This window comes from Xiphophorus couchianus, chromosome 4, assembly GCF_001444195.1.
Source record: "Xiphophorus couchianus chromosome 4, X_couchianus-1.0, whole genome shotgun sequence".
NCBI classification, from domain to species: Eukaryota; Metazoa; Chordata; class Actinopteri; order Cyprinodontiformes; family Poeciliidae; genus Xiphophorus; species Xiphophorus couchianus.
The window spans coordinates 20858967-20880158 of record NC_040231.1 but is presented as its reverse complement, the minus strand read 5'-3'; the positions used below and the strand labels follow the sequence as shown (position 1 = coordinate 20880158).

The 21192-nt window shown below is 37.0% G+C and overlaps 1 protein-coding gene across 1 annotated transcript; it reads right to left on the bottom strand.

Moving 5' to 3' along the window:
- Positions 1 to 14606: 14606 nt before the first annotated feature.
- On the bottom strand, positions 14607 to 20870 carry ca7 (carbonic anhydrase VII). The gene is made up of 7 exons (XM_028013822.1): positions 20781 to 20870; positions 20090 to 20287; positions 17265 to 17383; positions 16930 to 17025; positions 16127 to 16189; positions 15868 to 16023; positions 14607 to 15444 (listed from the first exon to the last, which is right to left on the bottom strand). Exons 1-7 carry the CDS (start codon positions 20815 to 20817, stop codon positions 15325 to 15327), a joined length of 789 nt encoding a protein of 262 aa, XP_027869623.1. The 5' UTR covers positions 20818 to 20870; the 3' UTR covers positions 14607 to 15324.
- Positions 20871 to 21192: the final 322 nt, after the last annotated feature.

Sequence of the window (21192 nt, the reverse complement as noted above, 5' to 3'; positions counted from 1 at the left end):
CATTTGCATTCTACTTTACAATTAGCAAACTGTGTTGAGAACCATCAAACATTTCCTGATCAGCTTATTAAATGTCTGAGTAGGGGTTCAAGTAAACAGGGAATAGATGGAAAGTCTACAAAAATAAATGCATTTACATATTCTTTATCTCACACGTGTTATGATCAGCACTGATTCACCACATGTACAAACAACGCTGCTGACGGAGTACACACACACTGTCCCTTTATATTAGGATATTTTTATCTCGGACTAACCGTTCCAGTCAAAGCCAGTTCCAAGCAGAAAAAAGAACTGTACACTGAAAAGCACCATGAGGGAGATGCGAGAGCAGGGAAGGGATTAACTCATGTCATGGGGTCAAAACTTACATTTGGGAGGTAATAAGCCTCCAACTTCAGCTGTGATGGACTCCTGTTCTTGGGTTTCTCTTCAGAGAACAGAGGTGGCTCAAATGACTGATTTAGGGTGAAAGGTTACAGAGAACATTGAGGACAAGATTTGCAATCACTTCAAGTAGCTTGAGAAAGAGAGATAATTCACAGCATATGAATGGGAGGGTTAGTGATAGAAAGAGTGAAGCACTGGCCGGTTTTCCCCCAGTGGGGCTGACTTGTTTTCCACTACTCAGTTACTAATGCAGACAAGTGTTTTTCCTAATTCCTTTTCCCTGTGGAGTGAGTTTCCCCACAGCTTTGACTATTTTGGGCTTGTTATAATATGGCACAGATTCACTTTGATGGCAAACATGACTCCCAGTGAAATTTCAGAAGCTTGCTCTGAATGTGAGCTTAGTTGTTGCTCAAATATAAATCTGAACTTTCTTTCTGGGTCACAATTAGAGCATTTCCAAATGATGATTTAAGAATTAATTTAAGAATCAACAGAATGACAGAAATCAGACTTGTCTATCTCATTTATTCTCTGCTAAACAAACACCACCAGAATACTATCTGGTTAGAGCTTTCAACTAAACTGAGCAGAAACTAATTTATTGATTTGTTCTTTGACACGATTTACTTTAGCTGTGACCACGGACAACCACACAGGAGTGTTTTTAGTTTCACGAAGGAACTAATCCTACTATTATGTTTCACTTTAAGGAGTGAAGAAGAAAAGATATTTCCCACAAAAAAGGTTACAACACAAAATGCAATTACATTTATTTGAATAGAAATGCAAACATCTGCACTTCTCTGCAGAATCCTTTGGTATTCACTTCAGTGAATACTAAAACTCAAAAATATTCTTTCTTCCTTCGCTTCTAACTAGATCTGCATCCAAATAAATTAGATTTCATCCCTGAAATCTCTAAAACCTCATCAAGCAGTGACGAAAACAATAATAATAGACGAATGCATTGAATACGTTTTGCTTCTCACCAATATAAATGTTTATAAATATTGTATAAATATTTATTTTCCATTATTATTTGGATATAATAGTTTATTTCTGAGAAATAACCTTACGAAACTGTCCAATAAATGTACACAAATTGAAGTGCTGCAAGTTGTTTTACCTTGCACTGCAAGCAACTTAATACAAAATCCCAATGAAAGACCAGTTGAGTGGTGTCACCAAGCTGTTAGGGTTTTCCTTTGTGCTAGATAAGCTCAGTCACTAACAGGAATGGTGCTGTCTAGCAGAGACTTAGATTGCTGATGTGTTAAGTTACATAACTGTGTCTGATGTACTCCAGCTGCCTATCTTTATGGGAACTGCTCTTTAATGGAACAAAATGTTGGCCTCACTGTTGGTACCAAACAAGAGGTTCTTATGGGGATTGTTTGTTTCAGCTTTTTTCACCTTTTGATATAGGTCAAGTAGAGTTGACTTGTGATTCTCACAAGATTCTGATAACATTAGCCCTGCTGGAGTGAGAAGCTGGAAATGCTGATTGCAGTGGCACAAGTGGTACTCGAGCAACGAAAAAATAAATAGATTTTGCATGCACCATGCATACAAAGTACCTTTACTATTTGTAATGGAATTGCAACTTTTGATGAACTTTCAATATAAATTCTGGCTAGAAATATTGATCTTAGGCACTGTCTTGAATGGTTGCGGTAGTATTTAAAGCATGTCCTTTAGATGTCTCAAAATCTTCAGCCTATTTTATTTATATTATGTTCATACCATATGCAAGCTGATCCTTAAAAGTTACACATTCAAGAAACATTAAAATATTACAAAATAAGTTCATAATTTTATTTGACTTTGACTTTTTTCTGCAAAAAATATATATACAATCACTGCAGTGACAGGTGCTGTGTTATGAGGAAATAAGCTATGAAAAGAAGAGGACAATTACATATATCTATGAGTGAGAAGAAGCTGTAGTTTTGTAAAAATTTGCTTTATTCAGAAAATGTATCTGTTTAATCAGGTCAGTCAAAATGTGAAAAATTGGTAAAAATTAAACTACAATTTGTGCTACATCTTAAAATTATTTATATTCTACACAAGCATTAATTCAAAATCCAGTTATTTCTTCCATCTTCTTTTCTGAAAAAGAAAAACAAATTTTCTACTAACATCTATTCTTACTTTATGCGTCCATGATGCACCAAAGCATATTATTGACATTTAAATTATTGCAACTAAAAGAGATGGACCCAATGCACACCAGCATTAAAATATCTGCATTAAAAACACACATAAAGAAAGGGGTCATTGTTTTGTGACATTTGTTTCCCTTTATTTATTCAATACAGTAATTTGATGTTCCAGACAGGAAAAACAGCCAAAACAGCTTGTCAAATAAAATGGACATTTGACAGACTGTGTGCATCACTGCTGCTATTTATGGCATCTCAGAAACCATAATCACCCCTACATTTCAGAATTGATCAAAACAGGAAGCTGGAAATGAACCCGCATCTGATTCAAGAATCAGGTGCAATTCACACATGACAATTAACTTAACTCCCTCACACTTTGCAGTGCGTAGGTGTTGCACTGATGCATTTTAAAAGCAGTGGAAGCTAAATCAGTGCAGGTGTATTAGTGATTCTATGGTTCAAAAGATCTTTTTTGTGCACTTACATACAAGGATTATCAGTTCAGCAACATAAAACTGTAACATATTAATCTAAAAAGTAATCACAACAGCCACCAGAAATCTCTTAGCACTATTTGGCAAAGTGTTAACATGCCTACCCTCCTTAACATCTAGCAGCTTTTTAATAAAATACATGTATTTAATTAGCACACATCACCTAATCAGTGGCAGTCGTTCACAGACAAATTACATAATCAGACGAACCGGAAACGTGTCCTTTAAATACAGAAATCTGGCAGTTGCAGTCTGAGTCAGGCTTCAGGACAAAACACTGACAGGAAATGTTTTATAAATTAAATGAAAGACAAACTCATCCTGTCTGTCTTTTATTTTCTGAGCGAGTCTAATCGTAAAATGGAGCAACATACAAGACTTACTTTGTACTTGGCTTTAGTCACTTTTTAAAACAGCAGGGAATTGACTCTAGATCTGGTTAATCGTCTAAATTATCTTACAACACAAATTTCATTAAATGGCCTTGAATCTCAGGTTAGTGGAAGAACACAGTGATGCATTGATAAGGTCATTATTCCAAATGTAGTGGGATCAAGTCATGTGAAAGGGAGATAAAGTTAACATTATGTCCACTGCAGCAAGAGAAAACCATCATGGTGATTATGGAATAGAGTTCACATGAGGAAAATACAATATTGCTTAATAAATTTAATAGGTGCTTGAAAGAATGTTGTTAAAAGTATTTCTTCCCCCTACATAGATGTCAAACTAACAGGTTATGAACGAAAATTGATAGGATGTGTTGTGTGAGTGAGTCTAATAATTTGGAAACAGAAAGGAAACATAAAAAAAAACAGTCAATCTTGCCTGAAATTTTTTTTTTTTTTTTTTTGGGTACATTATAAGAGAATGGACTTAAAAGTCAGAGTGAACATATAAAAATAGTAGCTGTATTATATATAATATCATTGAAGAAAAAAAAATACATTTCACATCATGACACCCCATGTATAATCCATTACTTTCAGACTCACTCATCCCACACATATTGAACACTAACATATCTTGGCAACCCCGTTCCCATAATAGCAGGCCTGAGACTCAATACATCGATACAAGGATCAGTGTGAGAGAATAATAGAAATGACCACCAGGTCTTTGTAGTGTGGTTCAGAAAGAAACCTGATGAAAGCACCAGCAGACCCTTAGTGTGACTGTCTCAGTCATGAGGACCCAGTTTAGCAGACACACACACATGCACGCACACACGCTGTCCACCTACACTGTGAATGCAGTTTCTGCCATCAGTCATGAACTGATGCCTGAGTGGGATGAAACCTACTGTCCTTGTGTGGGCAAAGCTGCTCTGAACTTGATTAAACACATGAGACGAAAGAAGAAGAGGGAAAAAAGGAAAAGGGGGGAGGAGGAGAAGAAACACACTCAGTTTTTCCACAGGGAGTCATACTGGCTCTTCATCCTTCTCCTCTGTGTCTCCTTTAATATGAAGAGAAGAGACTATGTTCTCTAACCCATTAATCTTCACTATCTGGAATCACAGCTAAGTCTGCTGCATCAAAATATGATTCATTCACAGATGAAATAACAGGATCGTTCCAGCCAGAAGAACCTGAACAGTTGAAGCCCCTTTTCCCTGACCACAAATCTAGTTTTACCTGGATTTTGTAGTAAATTCAGCCAAAGGGTCAAGTTATAGCTACATACTGACGAAACGTATAATAAAGAAATCTTTTTGACTGCTATACCCAATATTGCCTACCAATCCCTAAACCTAAGACACAAACATAAGCTTACCACAACAAATGAAAACATAATTAAAATGGGCTACATAAAACGTTCCAATGATACATGAACATGCTGGGTTGTTAAAGTTTTAAATTGTTAATTTATATTGCTTGTTGTGGTTCCAAAACCCATGTGACCTATGGTCAGTCAAGGGATGTTAGAACCTTAGCCCAAATGGCAAAATAGAATAACACAATGCACTAGTTTTACTATAAAGCTGTAGTATTTAACTTTTATAAGACATATGTTTTTTTACATATTTGTTAAAACTGTCATCATGTTGAAAAATTCAAGGTCCTTCACCTCCTCCCAGAGCTACCCCTGGTCAAAACCAGCCAATCAGAGCCAGGAGAAGTGTTTTAGTATGGTCAATCATGCTCATGTACGCACTGCTCAATGTGCTAATGGTGAGAAACAACTTAGCGTTGCAAGAAAACTGCTTATCTGCTGACATCAGTGGCCATGCTAACTCATTTTAACTCCAAATTGCCTTAGAGATGTGTGTGGTTGCATGGTTGTTTGTCCTGTCTCCTTCTGTGATGCCCTGTAATTGACTCGTGACCTGTCCAGGATGTAGACTGTGGATATGAGCGGGAAATTTTAATGAATGCCATCGCTTTCTCCTTTCCTTTTACTTGAGCTTTTGACAGACTGAGGACGAGAACTGAGAACCAAGCTAGAAAGAAATCTCAGCAATTTTCTTCCAGAGTAAACTTGATACATTTTACTTTTTGCCACATTAAGCTAAACCATGTGGAAAATGTTGATTGTAATAAGGCTGTCAGGCCTTAATCCAGACAATCCCCTGGAAAAGTGATCCGATAACTTTACAGTTCTCTGAGACAAGCACATGTGATCATCTTCATGTCTGCGTCTCTGGACTGTGTCCGAAAATAACACAGTCCTCGGCCAATTTGATCCCAGCCGCATTGACTATCTGAAACTCCCACAACCACCTAACACTGACACATTCACACACAGAGGTCAGTTATTCACCCCAAGCCTCACAAGTTTCCAAGGTTCCTGTCCCTGAGGTCAGCTGGGTCAAAAATAGCATCTGTTAGCCTTTTATAAACCAGAGTGTTTCTATAAAAAGCTCCTGGATGACCAGAAACTGTAGCTGAAACCCCATCACCCTATCTTTAGCTTTATTTATGTCCTGGTGTTGACAGCCCCCACTTGCAAAGCTTTCCAGTCATGGTCACATGTGTGCCGAGCCTTTGGCCCACTGCTGGAAAGCACCAAGGGGTGAAACAGTAATCAGTGGGCCCATGGCACTGCCAGCCTGCGTCCCTCAGAGAAACAAGCCGCCTAACAGCTGCTGAGTTAACAGCTTGATGGTCCCGCTCTCAGATTCTTTCCATCTACTTAGTGTTTATGGAGCTCTCTTTTTATGACAGATAAGCATGTCCTCTATTGTTAAACCCCGATTGACATTATTACATCCGTCACATGCAAGAACTATTGTTAAATGAAAGATGTAAAAATAGAAAGGTTTCCATTTGTGTGCTTCATTTGACTTATGTGGGTCACGTTTTGCCGACCTATTTTTTCATCTTACAGTTGCACTTTACATGTGGAGCAAAGGTGACTGACTGACTACATTCGTGGGAAGCATGATTTCTGTCACTTTCTCATAAGTGCATTCAACATGTGGCACAGACAAACTTAGGCACAGACATGTGTAACACTTATTATTGTATGAATCATTGCAAATGATTTATCAACAACAACTCTAAATTACTTTAAATTAGGTAAAATTAGTTACATTTTGTTTATGTCACACTTCACAAAAATGTAGCCAATTGTCCGCCTGCCGATCTGTGAGGGAGATTTGCAGACGTGTCTCACTCTTCCCATCTTCAGATAATATGGTTCAGTTAATGTGGAACCATAACTCACTTAATGAGCCATTTGCAGTTTCACTATATCGCCTGTGTGTACTTAGACTTGCATGGCTTAATCTTTGAGACACATACTGGCAGGATCAACCATGTAGACCTCCAAGAAACTGGAGGGTATATAAAAGAGACACTATTCCATTAGACATTGAAAACGTAAGGTATTGTTCTATAATTTATCCCTGTATTAAATCTCTCCAAACTCTCTGCTGTGTTCCTTTGTGATGCTTTTTGTTCACTAATGTTCACTAATAAACCTATGAGACCTATTAGGGATGTTAGGTACCTTCTGAAAGTAGTTTATTACACTATTAGAGTACAGTGGTTGTTTTCAAAATTGTAGTAATTAAAGATACAGTATGTAACTTATATAAAAATATGTTTTTCACATATTAAAACTGTCAATATGTTGTGAAAGTATCAGACAGATAATCTGTGAAAATCTAGCTGATCTGCTTTCTCCAAGTTCTAACTGCAGAAAAGCACTGCTCGATCAGAAGCAAAAAATCAGATCCAGAAGGGTGGTATTAATGGTGTCAACCAGACTTATGTATGTACTGCTCACACCCTTCCTGCTACAACATAGCAGAGAGCAATGGGAAGACCCTGAAATGAATGCTCAGGCTAGTTAGCTTTGGAGTGTGGGAAGAAGCCAGAGGATCTGGTGAGATCCCACACCTTAAAGGGGAGAACATAAATGCTCCTAGGCAGGGAGTTGAACCCCAGACCTCTTTTTCTGCAAGGGAAACAAGTGCTAAGAACTGCACTCATGTGCAACTCAATTAGATCATAATGTTTTCATATCATGAATCGTTATGCAAGAGTCCAAGAATTTCATAACTTCTTTGTGATTTTGCATTCAATTTAGATGTATTTAGATTCACATCCAGACGACTATGTCACTGCAGAGGTGTGTTAAGTTTTCAATTTAATATTAGTTGGGATGTCTAGAAAAGGTATCAGTGTATCAGGCAGCATTGGCAGCAAACTGCTGGATAGTTGTTCATTATGAGTATTTGGCCTCACCCTAATCACAATACTATGGTGTGTTAATGGGACAGAAAAAAAATCATCAAATTATTACTTGGGGATTACATCAATTTGTGATTTATTTATGAATGTGGTGATTTATTTAACCCAAATCTCGATATATGAATCTTCAAACTTGTACAGTTGCCATAGTTATTTGACAGCTAGTAATAATAAAATACATGTTAAGGGTTACACTACTAGCGGAACAAGTCAGTGTTGGGCCGAAGCTGGGGCTAATGACTGAGGCCTTTAGACCCAAATAATAAAGCTCATGATAATATAACTTTACAACATAGACATGCCTGCAACAGCAGCAGGTTGCAGCTTCACCCCCACAGAGAGCGACTATGTCATTCTGAAGTCCATCAAACAGACATGAAGTATAACAAACCAAGAGAACAACAAAAACACCAGGCTACGTGCTGCTCACTAATGATGAAGCAACACAAATTCAAAGCAGTGCGGCACTGCGGATAGGGTGTAAGCTAGGCGGCTCGGCTGGCACAATTTACAATCAGTCTATAGATAACTCATATTGTGAATAATGTTAGATTTGCTACCAGTAACTAGCCCTGCTCCCTGGCTGGGCTGGCAGTTTTGGCGGGCCTGAATCGCTGCCAACAGAAAAGTCCAGCTCATCTCCAAGACGACGAACAAAATATGCGTCCAGTTTTGTTGTTTTTTTTGGCTTTTCCTTGCTCTCTTTTTTCAATCCTTTTCACTTTGCCTCTCCATGAAGCGCCACTCATGCTAACTTAGTCCGTAAAAATGCTCTAGCTAGTTTGCCTTCTGTTGCCAAGTGACTGGTGAGGACGTTGGTGGACGGCTGGTGACGAGTTTTATATATACTTGGAGGCAATGTGGGCTATCCACTTGTAATTTTGCGTGTCATAAAGTGAAATGTAAGAGTGAAAATAAGTCCAGTCATGTAGCACAACATTTTATTTAATATTTAACACTCACTACATAACTAAAATTATTCGGTCTTGTAAAGTTTTCAGCAACCATGAGTCAATCCTGATTGGGCAACCTATATAATCCTACATACAACGTGTTTGTTATACGTGACAAGTTTAGATTTAAGAAATACTGTTCTGTTTCCCATCCAGGTCTTCTGGGTTGGCTGTCCTCCTAGACCCGCCTGCAGCTTCGCCATGGTAGCATTATTGAATTCAATTTTAAATTATGTGCTCTTATTCAAAACTATTTATGAAACAACAAAAATATTAATAATGGCAAACCTGTTTGCCTTTAAAGGGTCTTGGAGTTCATTCACACCTACGCAAGCATACATTACTAAAATCCCTTATTTCCATTCCTAAGATCTGTACTCTTCCATATAAAGCATTCACAGATTGATGTTAGGCCCTGAAATATTTCTGCTACAGAGTTAAAATATATTTAAAAATGGTACATGACAACACAATGCCTAAAAAGGTTTGGTCTGCTAATAATTTACACCTGTGAATCTGAACAGTTTTTCATGTTTATTATAATAATGGGTTTCTGTGAGTGAAGATTTACATGACCTCTTCATATGTGATTGAAACAGCTGCAATGCTTCTATATTTTTGACCGTCAAGTCTGTGGAGTCAGTGTTGCATTTCTACTCAGCCGGCCAAGCAGGAGCAGCGCTGATTTTAAGCAGACGTGTTTGAAATAAATAGGGGTGACTGAGATCTGATGCAGTGCCGGCTGTGTGAGTTTCCATAGACACAATGCAAACACTAGCTCTCAGATTGACTCAGGAGTCTGGAAGGGTCACTGAGTAGAGACATTTGAGCTTTCTGAAGACCTTGTGGGTGTTTCCCGCTCAGAATATGTCATGACTAAATCCTCGGAAACCCCACACTGGCATGATCTAAAGTCAGAGATCAGGACGCGGAGTCATATCCTGCACTACTCTGGCGTATTCTGATAATCTTAGGTTAAAAATAGAAACCGAGGCTGAAAAAATAGGTTTTACAGATAAAAGGCTCCATAAATAACAGCTTTTATGGTATATAAGTTGACACTAATGTGTTGGATAATGGATTGTGACCTCTCTCCCATGACAATAAAGCTTTGTTTTCTTTATCCCAACCAAGTGGCTTAGAGGTACCTTTGTTTCTCCTTCAGCTGTGATTTACAGTATACTGAGTAAAGCAAGGCCGCCATAGCTTAGGCCCCTTAATACCTCTGGTGTATATACATAACCCTGAAATGTTGTGTACTGTTTGGCAAGTTGTCATAGCTTCATCTCAAACGTGACCATGAGCAACGATGAAGGCCACAAATCATCAAACGCAGGTGATGTATGTGTGTTTTTCTGTCTGATTTGGACATGACCAGGTGTCCTCACGGAACGAGCCCAGATATAAAGCTAAATAAAGCTCCTTCATGAAAAGAGAAAGCACACGTGCCACTGTGGAGGGCAGAGTTAGGCATCAGATATTGTCATAGTACGATTTTATTTTCTGAGAGGGTGATGGCGATGCATCACTGGCTCATGGACAAGTAGGGGCGATATGAGCTGGCCAAAGCATTTGTTTGGTGTGTGCTGTTTGAATCCATGGCAACCGCAGCATGGCTGCGTCCTCTGTTAGATAGAATCTCTATCTTTGGCAGTGTGGAGAAATTTAACGACTCAGGAGCTCAGCATCCTTTCTTCATCTGTAGTGATGGAAAACGGTGATTGTAACTACATCTCTGGGCTGTGGACTTGAAGGTCAGATTTGTAGTTCAGGTCAAACAAAGTTAGGACTGTGGTTCAGTAACACACGCGCCTTTGCATCACCATCACAATAAAAGATACATCATTTCCTTCTTATCAAATTATGTGATTAATACAATAATCTTGTTAAGTAAAAAGATTAAGTGGTCACAGTGTTGCTCTTGCATAAGACGGTATTGGTCCAAGTAAACAGCGCTCACAACAAGAGCCCAAAATCCTGCATTCAAAGTTTTGCCCCTAATAGTCCTCAAGTTTGCAGCTGCAGTAAAAAATGACACCATTTTTTTAAGAAAACATGTGTTCCTAAAGCGTTTAATGATGCCCTGTGTAGATTTTTGGTTATGTTTTGTGTACAAAAATTAAAGTTAACTGTGATTTTATGAATGCTGACCATTTTTTTGTTTGGTTTTGTTTTGTTTTGTTTTTTGGCATGTACTCACTGGTTGTTGTACTAGATTTTGACTTTAGTTCTGATTTATCTTTGGTGATGAGCTCAGAGTGTTTGAGCTTGTGAGGCCTCCGTGCCAGCTCCCCAATCTGCAGCCTCCATCGCGGATTTTTATTAAATTGGAGCCTCTCCTCCTCAAAGTGTAAGAAGAAATATGTTGGTAAATTTTAAAAAGACTACTGTCAGGGTATGATTAACCTGGGGCTTAATTGTACGCAAAAATCCGAGTTTATTTAACAATTAGGCCTGTTAGATAAATAGAACCACACAACTTTGTATCACAGCTTCAACATTAAAAGGCACTTTTTTGAAATTAAAAATTTAGAAAGCTGTGATCACAGGGGAAACAACAACATAACAGCATACTTCAATAAAATTACAGAATGTGCAAACTCCACATAGAATGTACATGCACATTCACAATCTACTTTTTTTTATATATGTACATATATATTTACACTTATATATGTTCCACAGAAATGCAAATAACATTATTTTGGAATGTATTTCTGCTGGAAACAGCACGTATTTCACGGTGCTGTTCAGACTTTGCTGTATGTGGGGAAAAAAAGTCATTATGATAAGCAAGTAGATAACGTACTGCTAAAAATACATGTGACTGACTATTTCTGAGGTTTGACTGTAATATCATCTTACACGGCACATCGATTGTGGCTGAGGATGATGTGCCCGCTCAGGTATTCTCTGTCTCAATAAAGCTCAATGATGCTATTTTAGATTTATTATTTGGGAATATGAGGGAAATATACTTCACATACCCATTTGCATCCTTAATATATTATCTGCACTCTGATTGTATTTATTTTAGGGAGACAACACATGAAAATAAAATCAATCCTTGTAACGTAACCCTTTTGACTCAAGCAGGGATTGCACACATCTGAGAGGGCAGACAAAGACAAGGTCAAATGTTATTGATTGAGATACAGAAAAACAAAGCAGCCACTGAAGAAATAACATTTGCTTTCGCTCTGCTCACTCTATTGATCTTTGGATCATTTTATTGTCCTGCCTATATAACCTTAATTTTAAATATCATGGTTTAATTATGTATTTTATTGCTCTTAACTAAGCTAGTGAAACATAGATTGGTTCAAGCTGCTTAATGCAAAACACACCCAATGTTGCCACCTACAGGTTGTTCTAAAAAAAATTATAATTGATTGTTTTTACACAAAAGACACACAAACACATGAAAAGAAAGTCTGCTTATTGTGAATTACAGAAATAACTATGGTAATAGTAAAGTTATTCTGATTTAGCCTGTGATGATTTATTTTGTGTGTGTGTTTTTATTGGTTTGTTGTGGGGGGGGGACTTTTACCTTTTTTCTTAAGCAAAACACTTTTTCGAGTTAATTTTCCTATTTAAATGGGATTATTTTTTTCTGTTTTTAATATGGACTTAAATTTATTTTTTTATATACACAACGAAAACATTTATACAAAGGTACAATCTCCAAACATTACTATATCTTGCCATCTGCTGGGCCAATAATGCTATAGCTCAAAGACAACATGCTGATAGAAAAAGATAAAGTGCTCCATTTGTTAACTCAGTGAAAACAACACAAAATTCATTCAAGAGAAATTGTTTCCTTTTTGAAAAATAAATATCATGTAATCAAATATGCATATATGGATGACCAGAACAACCTAAACCAAGAGCAAACACAGAAATGTATAGCTTAAATATTTCAATTGGGTATTGTGACAACAAATTCAACATGGAGGGCATACATTTCCATTATTACATAATTCTTTAAATTATGAATTACAAAAGCATTAGTTACTATCCACACTGTATTTTTGCTCTATTTTTTTCTAGAATACAACACAATTTTATATTTTTTCAAATATGTTTTCTTTGTTCTTTGCAGTCCTAACACAATTAGCACAGCATTTTATTTTTTTATCAGAATATTTTAAAAATACTTTCCTGTCTTTTATAATCTTTAAAGATGCATTTTCTCCAACGATATCCTTCATGTTGCATTTTCTTTCCCAATTGATTTCACTAAGCTCCTTTACTTCCATCTCTTCATTCACATCACAGCGTTTATTTGCAAAATGTAAATACAGAGGCAAAGCCCTGAGGCAGTTGGCTAACTTGGCTATCTTTCAAACTATATTCTGGGCTCTGGTTTTTACCAGCACATCAACAATGACCTGAAGGTGATTCATAAAATCAATGTCTGCGCAGCTTTTTCCCAATAAAGCCTCAAAGACATTTCCTATAAACTATAAACTGCAGATCTTCATGCACTTCTGGGATCGTAATTTTGATTAAGACAACTGTGCATTTGAGTATGTTATGCTATGATTATCCAACCATATTTAATCTGTTTTTAATGTATGCTTTTGTAAGTTTATCATCTTTCCATTCCCAACAAATCATTATAAAACAAAATATGAATAAAAGCTATAATTCTCAATGCCTCGTTCATAAAAACAATACTGCAAAGGCAGGACGGCCTTTAAAATCTATGGATAATGAATGAAGGGCAATGAGAGAAAACCTGCAGGAGGAGCAACTCTCAGAATCAGCAAACAATTTACATAAGCAGAACAGGGAATCAAAATGCAAACAGCAAACAACCTGGAGGGAAAGAGTTCAGATTAATCAGGTTCCAGAGGATACAGTTTCAGGGAAGCATGACAGAAACATGTTCAGGGACTATATACCAACTGATACAGCTGAAATGCTGCCATTAGGCCTTTACTAATGTTTTATTCAAATGTCCATTTACAATGTTTTTGACATGTCAGCACTTTTCCATTCATTAATGGGATACACCTTTAAATATCTTTAAAATGAACATGTGGTGGCCACAAAAGATTAATCTTTCACAAGTTTCTCATCTTCCCTGATTGGTGGAAGTTTTGCCAAACTAAAGATAGTAGAGTAGCTAAAAACACAGAGGGTTAAATGGACTGCACCACCAGTTCCTTATAAAGAGGGGGAATTTTTTTTTTTTTAAATTTACATACCTTTTTGTATTCTAGCAGCAATGACTTGTATTTATTTTGTTTTCCCTTCATTTGAGTTTAGTTTATTATTATTAACTAAACTCACTGCCATTCTCTTATAGTTAGCCATGTATGTCCTGAGTTATGTGATTTGTGTTAATGTGGTGTGATCAGCCATTACAACTCCTTGTATGTCATCATCCCTTTTAATGATGAACTATGTTTTCCCTGCTCAGTTTGTTTGCCAAGTTTTTTCTTTTTTTGCCAGTGTTTGGTTTTCTTTAACTTCTGTTACGAGTTTGGCATTTATTTATGTATTTTTTTGTACTCAAAACCCCAGAACAACTTAAAGTAACAAAGTTGTGTATTCAGTCAGTAAATAACTGGCTACAGTGTATGCGTCGTCTCTCCATCATACATTCCTCCGGGCTTGGATTTGGCTACTGATTACCTTGAACTCAGCACTGGTTCTTGTCACCACTATGAGGGAGATTAAACATTTGCTTGAACAGCCTCAGCTTCAAGAAAAAAAAACCCTGAATTATCTGGAAGAAATCTGTTTGTGCTATTTGGTCAGTTAATATCTTATTAAGAGAGTTTGGGGCCTTATAAGTCTTCATTCATGACTCACATGCTGGATAGCAATGTTCCATAAAATAAAAAGTCAAACTTCTGATCCTTACAAAAAATAGTGGGAAACTGAGAAAAGGATATTTAGAATTTTATTTTCTTCAAGAGAAATTTCAGATAGATACATTATAAAAATCTTTAAGCCACCCAGAAATTACATCTCTTGCAACAAAAATACAATAACTTAAGAGCCACTTCTCAGTTGGGTGTCAAACACTGTGTTATTGCCACCACATCATAATATATCTCAAAAATAGATCTTGTTAGAAACATTTTAAAATATTTATCAACAAGGTACCTGAGAAATCCATGTCCCATTTTGATTTATGGACAACAGAGCAGTTTTAGCCACAGGCTGGATAAACAGTTGATAAAGGATCAGGCTTTTGGCAGCCTGTAGATCTGGCTGCTACTCATTTCACAGTGTTGCTTGCTTTCTTCGATTAACTGCTGCTGGCGTTGGAGTGCAAACCAGGCTTTTATCTTCAACTTAAAAGCTTAAATAAATTTCTTTTAAAATTTAACAACAAATTTCTTGTGATATCTTTAAAACCTTTTAGAAAATGTTATTTACAAATTCTCAAAGATTTCAGATCGAAAAAAAAAAACTGCATTTCTGTTCTGACAGAAACTGACTCCTGCTAATGTTACTTTGTGCAAAATGGATCAAAAAAGCTTTTGGAGAAACTACAACGGCAGTAAAAGTATACTTGCAATAAAGCATGCCCCATCCCACAAACATAAAAACTGATTTTGACTTCTACAAGTTGATATGCACAGAGGTGAACTTAATTGGAGGAACGTACTAGCCTCTCTTTGAGAGGCTGAGGAGGCCTGAAGTTGTTTTCCATGCGCATCCTCTGACCATCCTCTTCACCACTGAACTGGAGCAGTCGGAACATCCCCAGCTGCACGTTTAGACACAAAGACATGACATGCAGTTTTAATAATTAAATTCAGTGCAACATATTTAGGCTTCTATAGTAACACAAGTTGAATTATAGGGCTAAAAATCTGCTTCCCTCCTCCCTACAACAAAACATTTCCTTATTGGACTCGCATCTTGCTGTGCATGAGTGAGTACCACCACGGGAATGAACATATTACTACTATCGATTTCACGGTATGATATTTTAGTTTAATGTTTAACAACAACAAAAAGCATTAGTGACAAATCTACATACATCTGTGAATTATTTTTTGTGATAATAAAAGAAAGGGCCACTTTCCACAGGTCCACCATTTCTACCAGATGACATGACATGGATTAAAAACAACAAATGTCATTTGAATTTAAGAGTTTAGAGATAAACTGTTGGGAATGTCCTCACTTGCTTTTCCGAGACCACGATCGGCTCTTTCAGGACAATCCAGATGACGCTCTCGTGTAAGGGAGGTGTGGTCAGTGACCCCAGGTAGGTCCAGTAGTGGAGGTTGCTGGGTAGGAGGCACTTGGGATTGAAACCTTTGAAATCTGTGGAGCTGCCCTGTAGGAAAAGTAAATAACATAACCACCAACAACAGCTTTTAAAATGCACTTATAAGGGAGAGAAAATGTAATAAATGTAAGGAGTAAAATACAAGACTCACCTTAAATTTCACCATGTACAGAGCATCAGTTATCATGTGAAGCCATCTGTGGTCATCACCTAGCTAACAGAACAGACTGGTTCTTAAAACTGATATTTGTGTATTTAGAGAAACTTTTACAATCTTTTTCCTTCATTTGTTGGTGGGCTAAAAAACAAATTGCATGCGTTAATTTTGCTAGATCATGATTAGGTTTGATTAAAAGATATAATTTTGATTGGGCTTTTATTTCCATTCACACTGGATTAGATGAATGTTGGATCTCCAAGCCTTCTGCAACATATTGCAAACACTGTCCATGGGATCAAATGCAACAGTTAAAGCAAAAGTGACAACTCAGACTTTACAAATCGGGTCAAATGAATTGCTCACGACATTAAAATGATGGCAGACCATTATATTTGAATCTTTCTAAAAACAGATCTGATATCTTTTCACGGATAGAGTATGATAAGTCTGCTAAATGAATAAGTCATGCACAACATTAGATATGGGTAAGAAAAAAACTGATAAAGTTTTGAAGCAGTTTTACGATTTGTCATTTTAACCGACAGTATCTGCTTAGCCAGATCCAACTGATTATCATTTCCTACCAGACAAACTCCATCACCCACCGAGCTGCAACAGCACCAGCTTTGTCAGATATTTTAATAATCTAAACTGAAGTACGTTTCTTAATAGTGTGGGAGAAAAAAAGTCTAAAACCAATACACAAATTTATTGAATTTACAACACTCGCACCTTAAAAACTTCAAAAATATGATGGGATGAAACTACAATTGGACATGCATTAAATGTTGTACCTTTAAAAAGATGCCAAGAACAGCAAGGCCATCAGGAGCCGTTGCTGCTTCCTCAAACGTCTTGTACTTGTCAGCATTCCAGTGAACTAAATGCAACTAAAGAAAGAAATAAGCAGAAAAACTAAATTAGGAACAAATATCTGCTTTCTCTGATGGGGTGACATGTCCATAGCAGTCATACATCAACAGGATTTTATGAAAATAAACTAAAATCCAAAAAGACCTGTCTTTATTCTTCAATTAACCGTACAAGTTAACAGATGTTACCCATGTCTACTGGATCTATTTAGCTACCAGCAACCTAACAACTGAAGGTTTTAAATCCAAACACAGACCTCGGATGCATAGCCGGCTCCGGCTACAGTGTGCTCAGATCCTTCACATCCCTTTTCACCCCAGTGGAAGTGAAACTGCTTGAGTCTGTAAGGGTTGTCAAGAGGGCCTCCTTGAATCACTGTAGGCAGAAAGAGGAAAGTGAGAAAAATTATTTGGAAGTCACACATGGCATCAGCTGTGCCTTCACACTCCTTCAGGAAGTGTTATAGAAATGCCTTCCTAGAACAGAGTACCATGTAAAAGGCATCAAACACAGCCTGGCACCTTCCTCCAGAGATGCAACAAGACGAGTCAGTGCAGAAACATCCATTAAACCACATTTTTCACTTTATTTTTTTGCAGTTTTCAGTTTACATGAACACCGTCATAATAAACATCATGGAAGATGATGCCGATTCAGTCCCAGTATATCGTCTTTCCTTACCTCTGTGTTGCTGACCTGTATTTTCTCTGGGTACTTCATCCTCCCACAGCTTCAATTTGGGAATAACATGGTTATACAAGTCAGGTTCTCCGTCTTCCTCAAGAATCTAAAGTCATTAGTCCAGCTTAGGTGAGTCTGCCTGGTTCCATTTCTTTATTTTCTTAAAAGCCACTGTTAAAACTTATGCGAAATATGCATCTTTCTCTTGAAGACAAAGGTTACAAAGGTACAAAGCAGAAACATTTAGAAGCCAAGTGCACAATGGGATCTTTCCCAAATCACTAAAGAAAACCCTTTTTTTCTGGACATATTAAAACAATTATACTTATTGCTGGCAATCACAGTTGTTGGGATTACGTTTAAAATTTCCAATAATAATTCATTCACGTCTGCAGAAGTTTTAAAGTTTTCCCACACTTTGCAAGTTGCCAATACACATTTGAAAATAACATTACTCTTCTGGTAAATACTTTTATTTTATATTTTGACCATGTATGGTAAAATGTAGACAACTCTTCCGTTAACTCAAGTTTCACTATTCCCTATGTTCAGTGCCATTTTGATGTTCACCATCTTTGTTTGGGCTCCTCAGTCATAAACATCTATATCTGACCTGAACAACAAGAGAACCATTAAAAATATTACCAACTGAGAAGAGTTTGAAATCATGGCAGCTGAAATATTAGTGTCCACAAAATGTTACACTGTGGTAGTTCTTTTCAAACATAGTCTTGCACATTTACAATTGTGATTTGTTACACTGTTCAGAACTACTGCAGATTGATATTCTTAAAGCAAATAAGCCATATTTTGCACATCTTCGCATTGGAACATAATTCCTTGACGCTAAAAGCCGGCTCAATCCCTTTGGCTGCACTTCATCAAAAAGCTCATTGTGCTGTTGAATTCTGAACTTCAGAGACCACAATCAGGAAGGACTGTTAATAAAGTCAGGCTCCATCACAATCAGCCCTTTCTTGCTTACCTCGTTTGAACATTAATGAGTTTCCGCACACAAATTTTTAAAATTTGCTTATGATTTGACTATGGCAGATTCCATAGGCAGCACAGAGAAACAAATTACAAAATATACACATGAAACAACTCACACTTTGGCATATGAAAACTAATTACTGTCTTTAAATGTAAGGAAAGCTAAAGTAGTTATCACTGAATTTATCAACACTACTACCTAGAGTTTTGAGAACTTTCTACTTAACACCGATGAAAACATTGCGACTGTTCTGGTTAGCGTCCCAAAGACAACAACTTTCCATGTTTTGAGTTTAAAAATCAACAACAGGCAAACAATCTAAATCAGGTTAAAACCTAAAAAAATAAGACGTTCATCAAAAAGCTCATGTGAGAAAGGTAAGGTCTGAATATGGTAAATATAAAAAGGCATGTGCCTCAAAATGTTCTCCCAGCATGTGAAAAATAAAAAAAAGTTTTGATAATCGTTCATGCATGAAACTAAACGTGATCCAAGAAAATAAAAAAGCCAGATTTTTTTTGTATGAATTTACCCATTATAATTTTTACTTGTCATCATTATTTTTTTATCCATAAAAAAATAATGAATATTTTATGGATATTTTTTTATCCATAAAAAAATAATGGGTAATTATTTTTTACCCATACAAATTAAAGATCTTGATAAATGTACTCAATTGGCACCAATTTCATGTGTTTTGCAAGTGGTTGTGTGTGCTATAGTTGTGCCCAATACTGAAATGCCACTTTTGCAATTTGTCTGAATTATTTTCCTTTTCCCAGATAGATATTTTCCCAAAATCACACTTCACATCCCAAAGCAACTCGCAAGCAATTTGAAGAGTTTGGGAGACATTGGAGAAGACTCAGTACTGCTTGTGTTTCCTTGCCGGTCATTTCTTTAATCCGTTATTTCCATACATTTGCTTGCCTTGTGGAAATTCTGTGTGGAACTGCCCAAGCTTCTGTACTTATCATTCATGGTGATTGCAGGGTGGCCATCACGCATCCAGCCAGTCATAAAAACAAGCATTGTCATAATAACCACTGAGATCTCCGACAGGTTATTATATCTTTTGTCCAGCAGACAGATCTTCATAAACTGTTAGCTGCACTTTCCTGCCTCGTAATCAGAGGTTTATTTTCAGCCTTTTATTATGATCAGTAATACACCTGGTTTGCACTTTGCAAAACTTGTTGTCCTTTGCTTTCAGTACAGATTTTTACAGCATGTTTGCAACAGCAGATAAGAGAGTGACATCATCTCTGAACTATGACCACCATTAAAAGCTGCAAGGTGATCTTTAAACATTGTCCCTGCAAAGCAATGTGACAATTTCAGAGGCAAAAACTTCTGACAAAACCTGCAGGGGAAAATAAGAAGGTCAACAAACAGATTATTCTCACCTGAGCGGTCATCAGAGTCATTAAACTCCACAACTACAGAGTGTCCATTGTTAGCGATGTTAAGAGATGTACACCGGTCATACTTCAGGAAAATAGGACCCAGGCTGCTGTCACGTCTAGCCTCATCAGGAATGATGTCAATGGGAGACTGGCGGTTTCCTTTGGCAACTGGGAACTGTCTGTGCCATGCTGAAGGACCTTTAAATTACAGGGGTGAGGGGGATAAAACCCATATTTTTACAAGAGCTTCAATTAATTTAAGGCATAAAGTAAAATCATGTCCCTGCACATGCTAAGATCAAAAATAAAATAGTTTTTCTTTTGTCCCCTTGACAAATTAAACCCATACCTCAAAATCTACCCTAGAAATTTTACAATTCAACATCAGACTTGTGTGCAAAACAAATGAGTAAAGACTAACTCATTCTTAAAAACTGTCAGAAATCATTATTTATTAGTCGTTTCCCCTCTCAGAAGTCCAGGGCAAACTCAACAGCAGATTCTCAAGTTAAAGTGACAGCGGTCACCCTGTAAAGCACCGGGTTAATCCCGGTTTAACAGCCGTCTTTGCAGGAATCCTTCCGGAGAAGCAGAGCAGGATCCGTTTGTGCAGCTAAGAAACTATTTATCACGCTGAAATCATTAAACATGTTATAGAGAGTCTGATTAAGAACTTTTTTCTTTTTTTTACCGTCCTCTTTTCCGTATCCCCAGTGGTGTCCTGTCATTGTCCTTGTTTGCGGCTTAAGTCACACTTAATGACGGCCACAGAGATCAGCCGGTGCAGCTATTGATGAAGTTTATTAAGGGGGACGGACAATTACTCCCGGTGAGACACGCCCCCTCCCGACCTCAAAAACAAATCAATCAGTAATTTATCCATTTATGGACAGACGTAGAGATTATAATTCAAGAAAGCTTGACAATTTTTATATAAATGTATCATGATTATTGTGGAAAATGTAATGAACCCTGAAATAATAGGCTGCTTCTTTCTTTTTGTGTACTGTCAGTTATTTGATAGGAAAAGTAGAAAACAAATAAGATGAAAAACAGCTTTTCTGGGTTACAGGATTTCTTCCTGGAAGGGCTTTAAGAAGGCT

Coding starts and splice junctions, on each gene's coding strand:
- ca7 (XM_028013822.1), bottom strand. CDS start 20,817: ATGACAGGACACCACTGGGGATACGGAAAAGAGGACG. Junction 16,190..16,929: donor TTCTTGGCATCTTTTTAAAG/GTACAACATTTA, acceptor CTGTTCTGTTAG/CTAGGTGATGACCACAGATG. Junction 15,445..15,867: donor TCGTGGTCTCGGAAAAGCAA/GTGAGGACATTC, acceptor CTAAACGTGCAG/CTGGGGATGTTCCGACTGCT.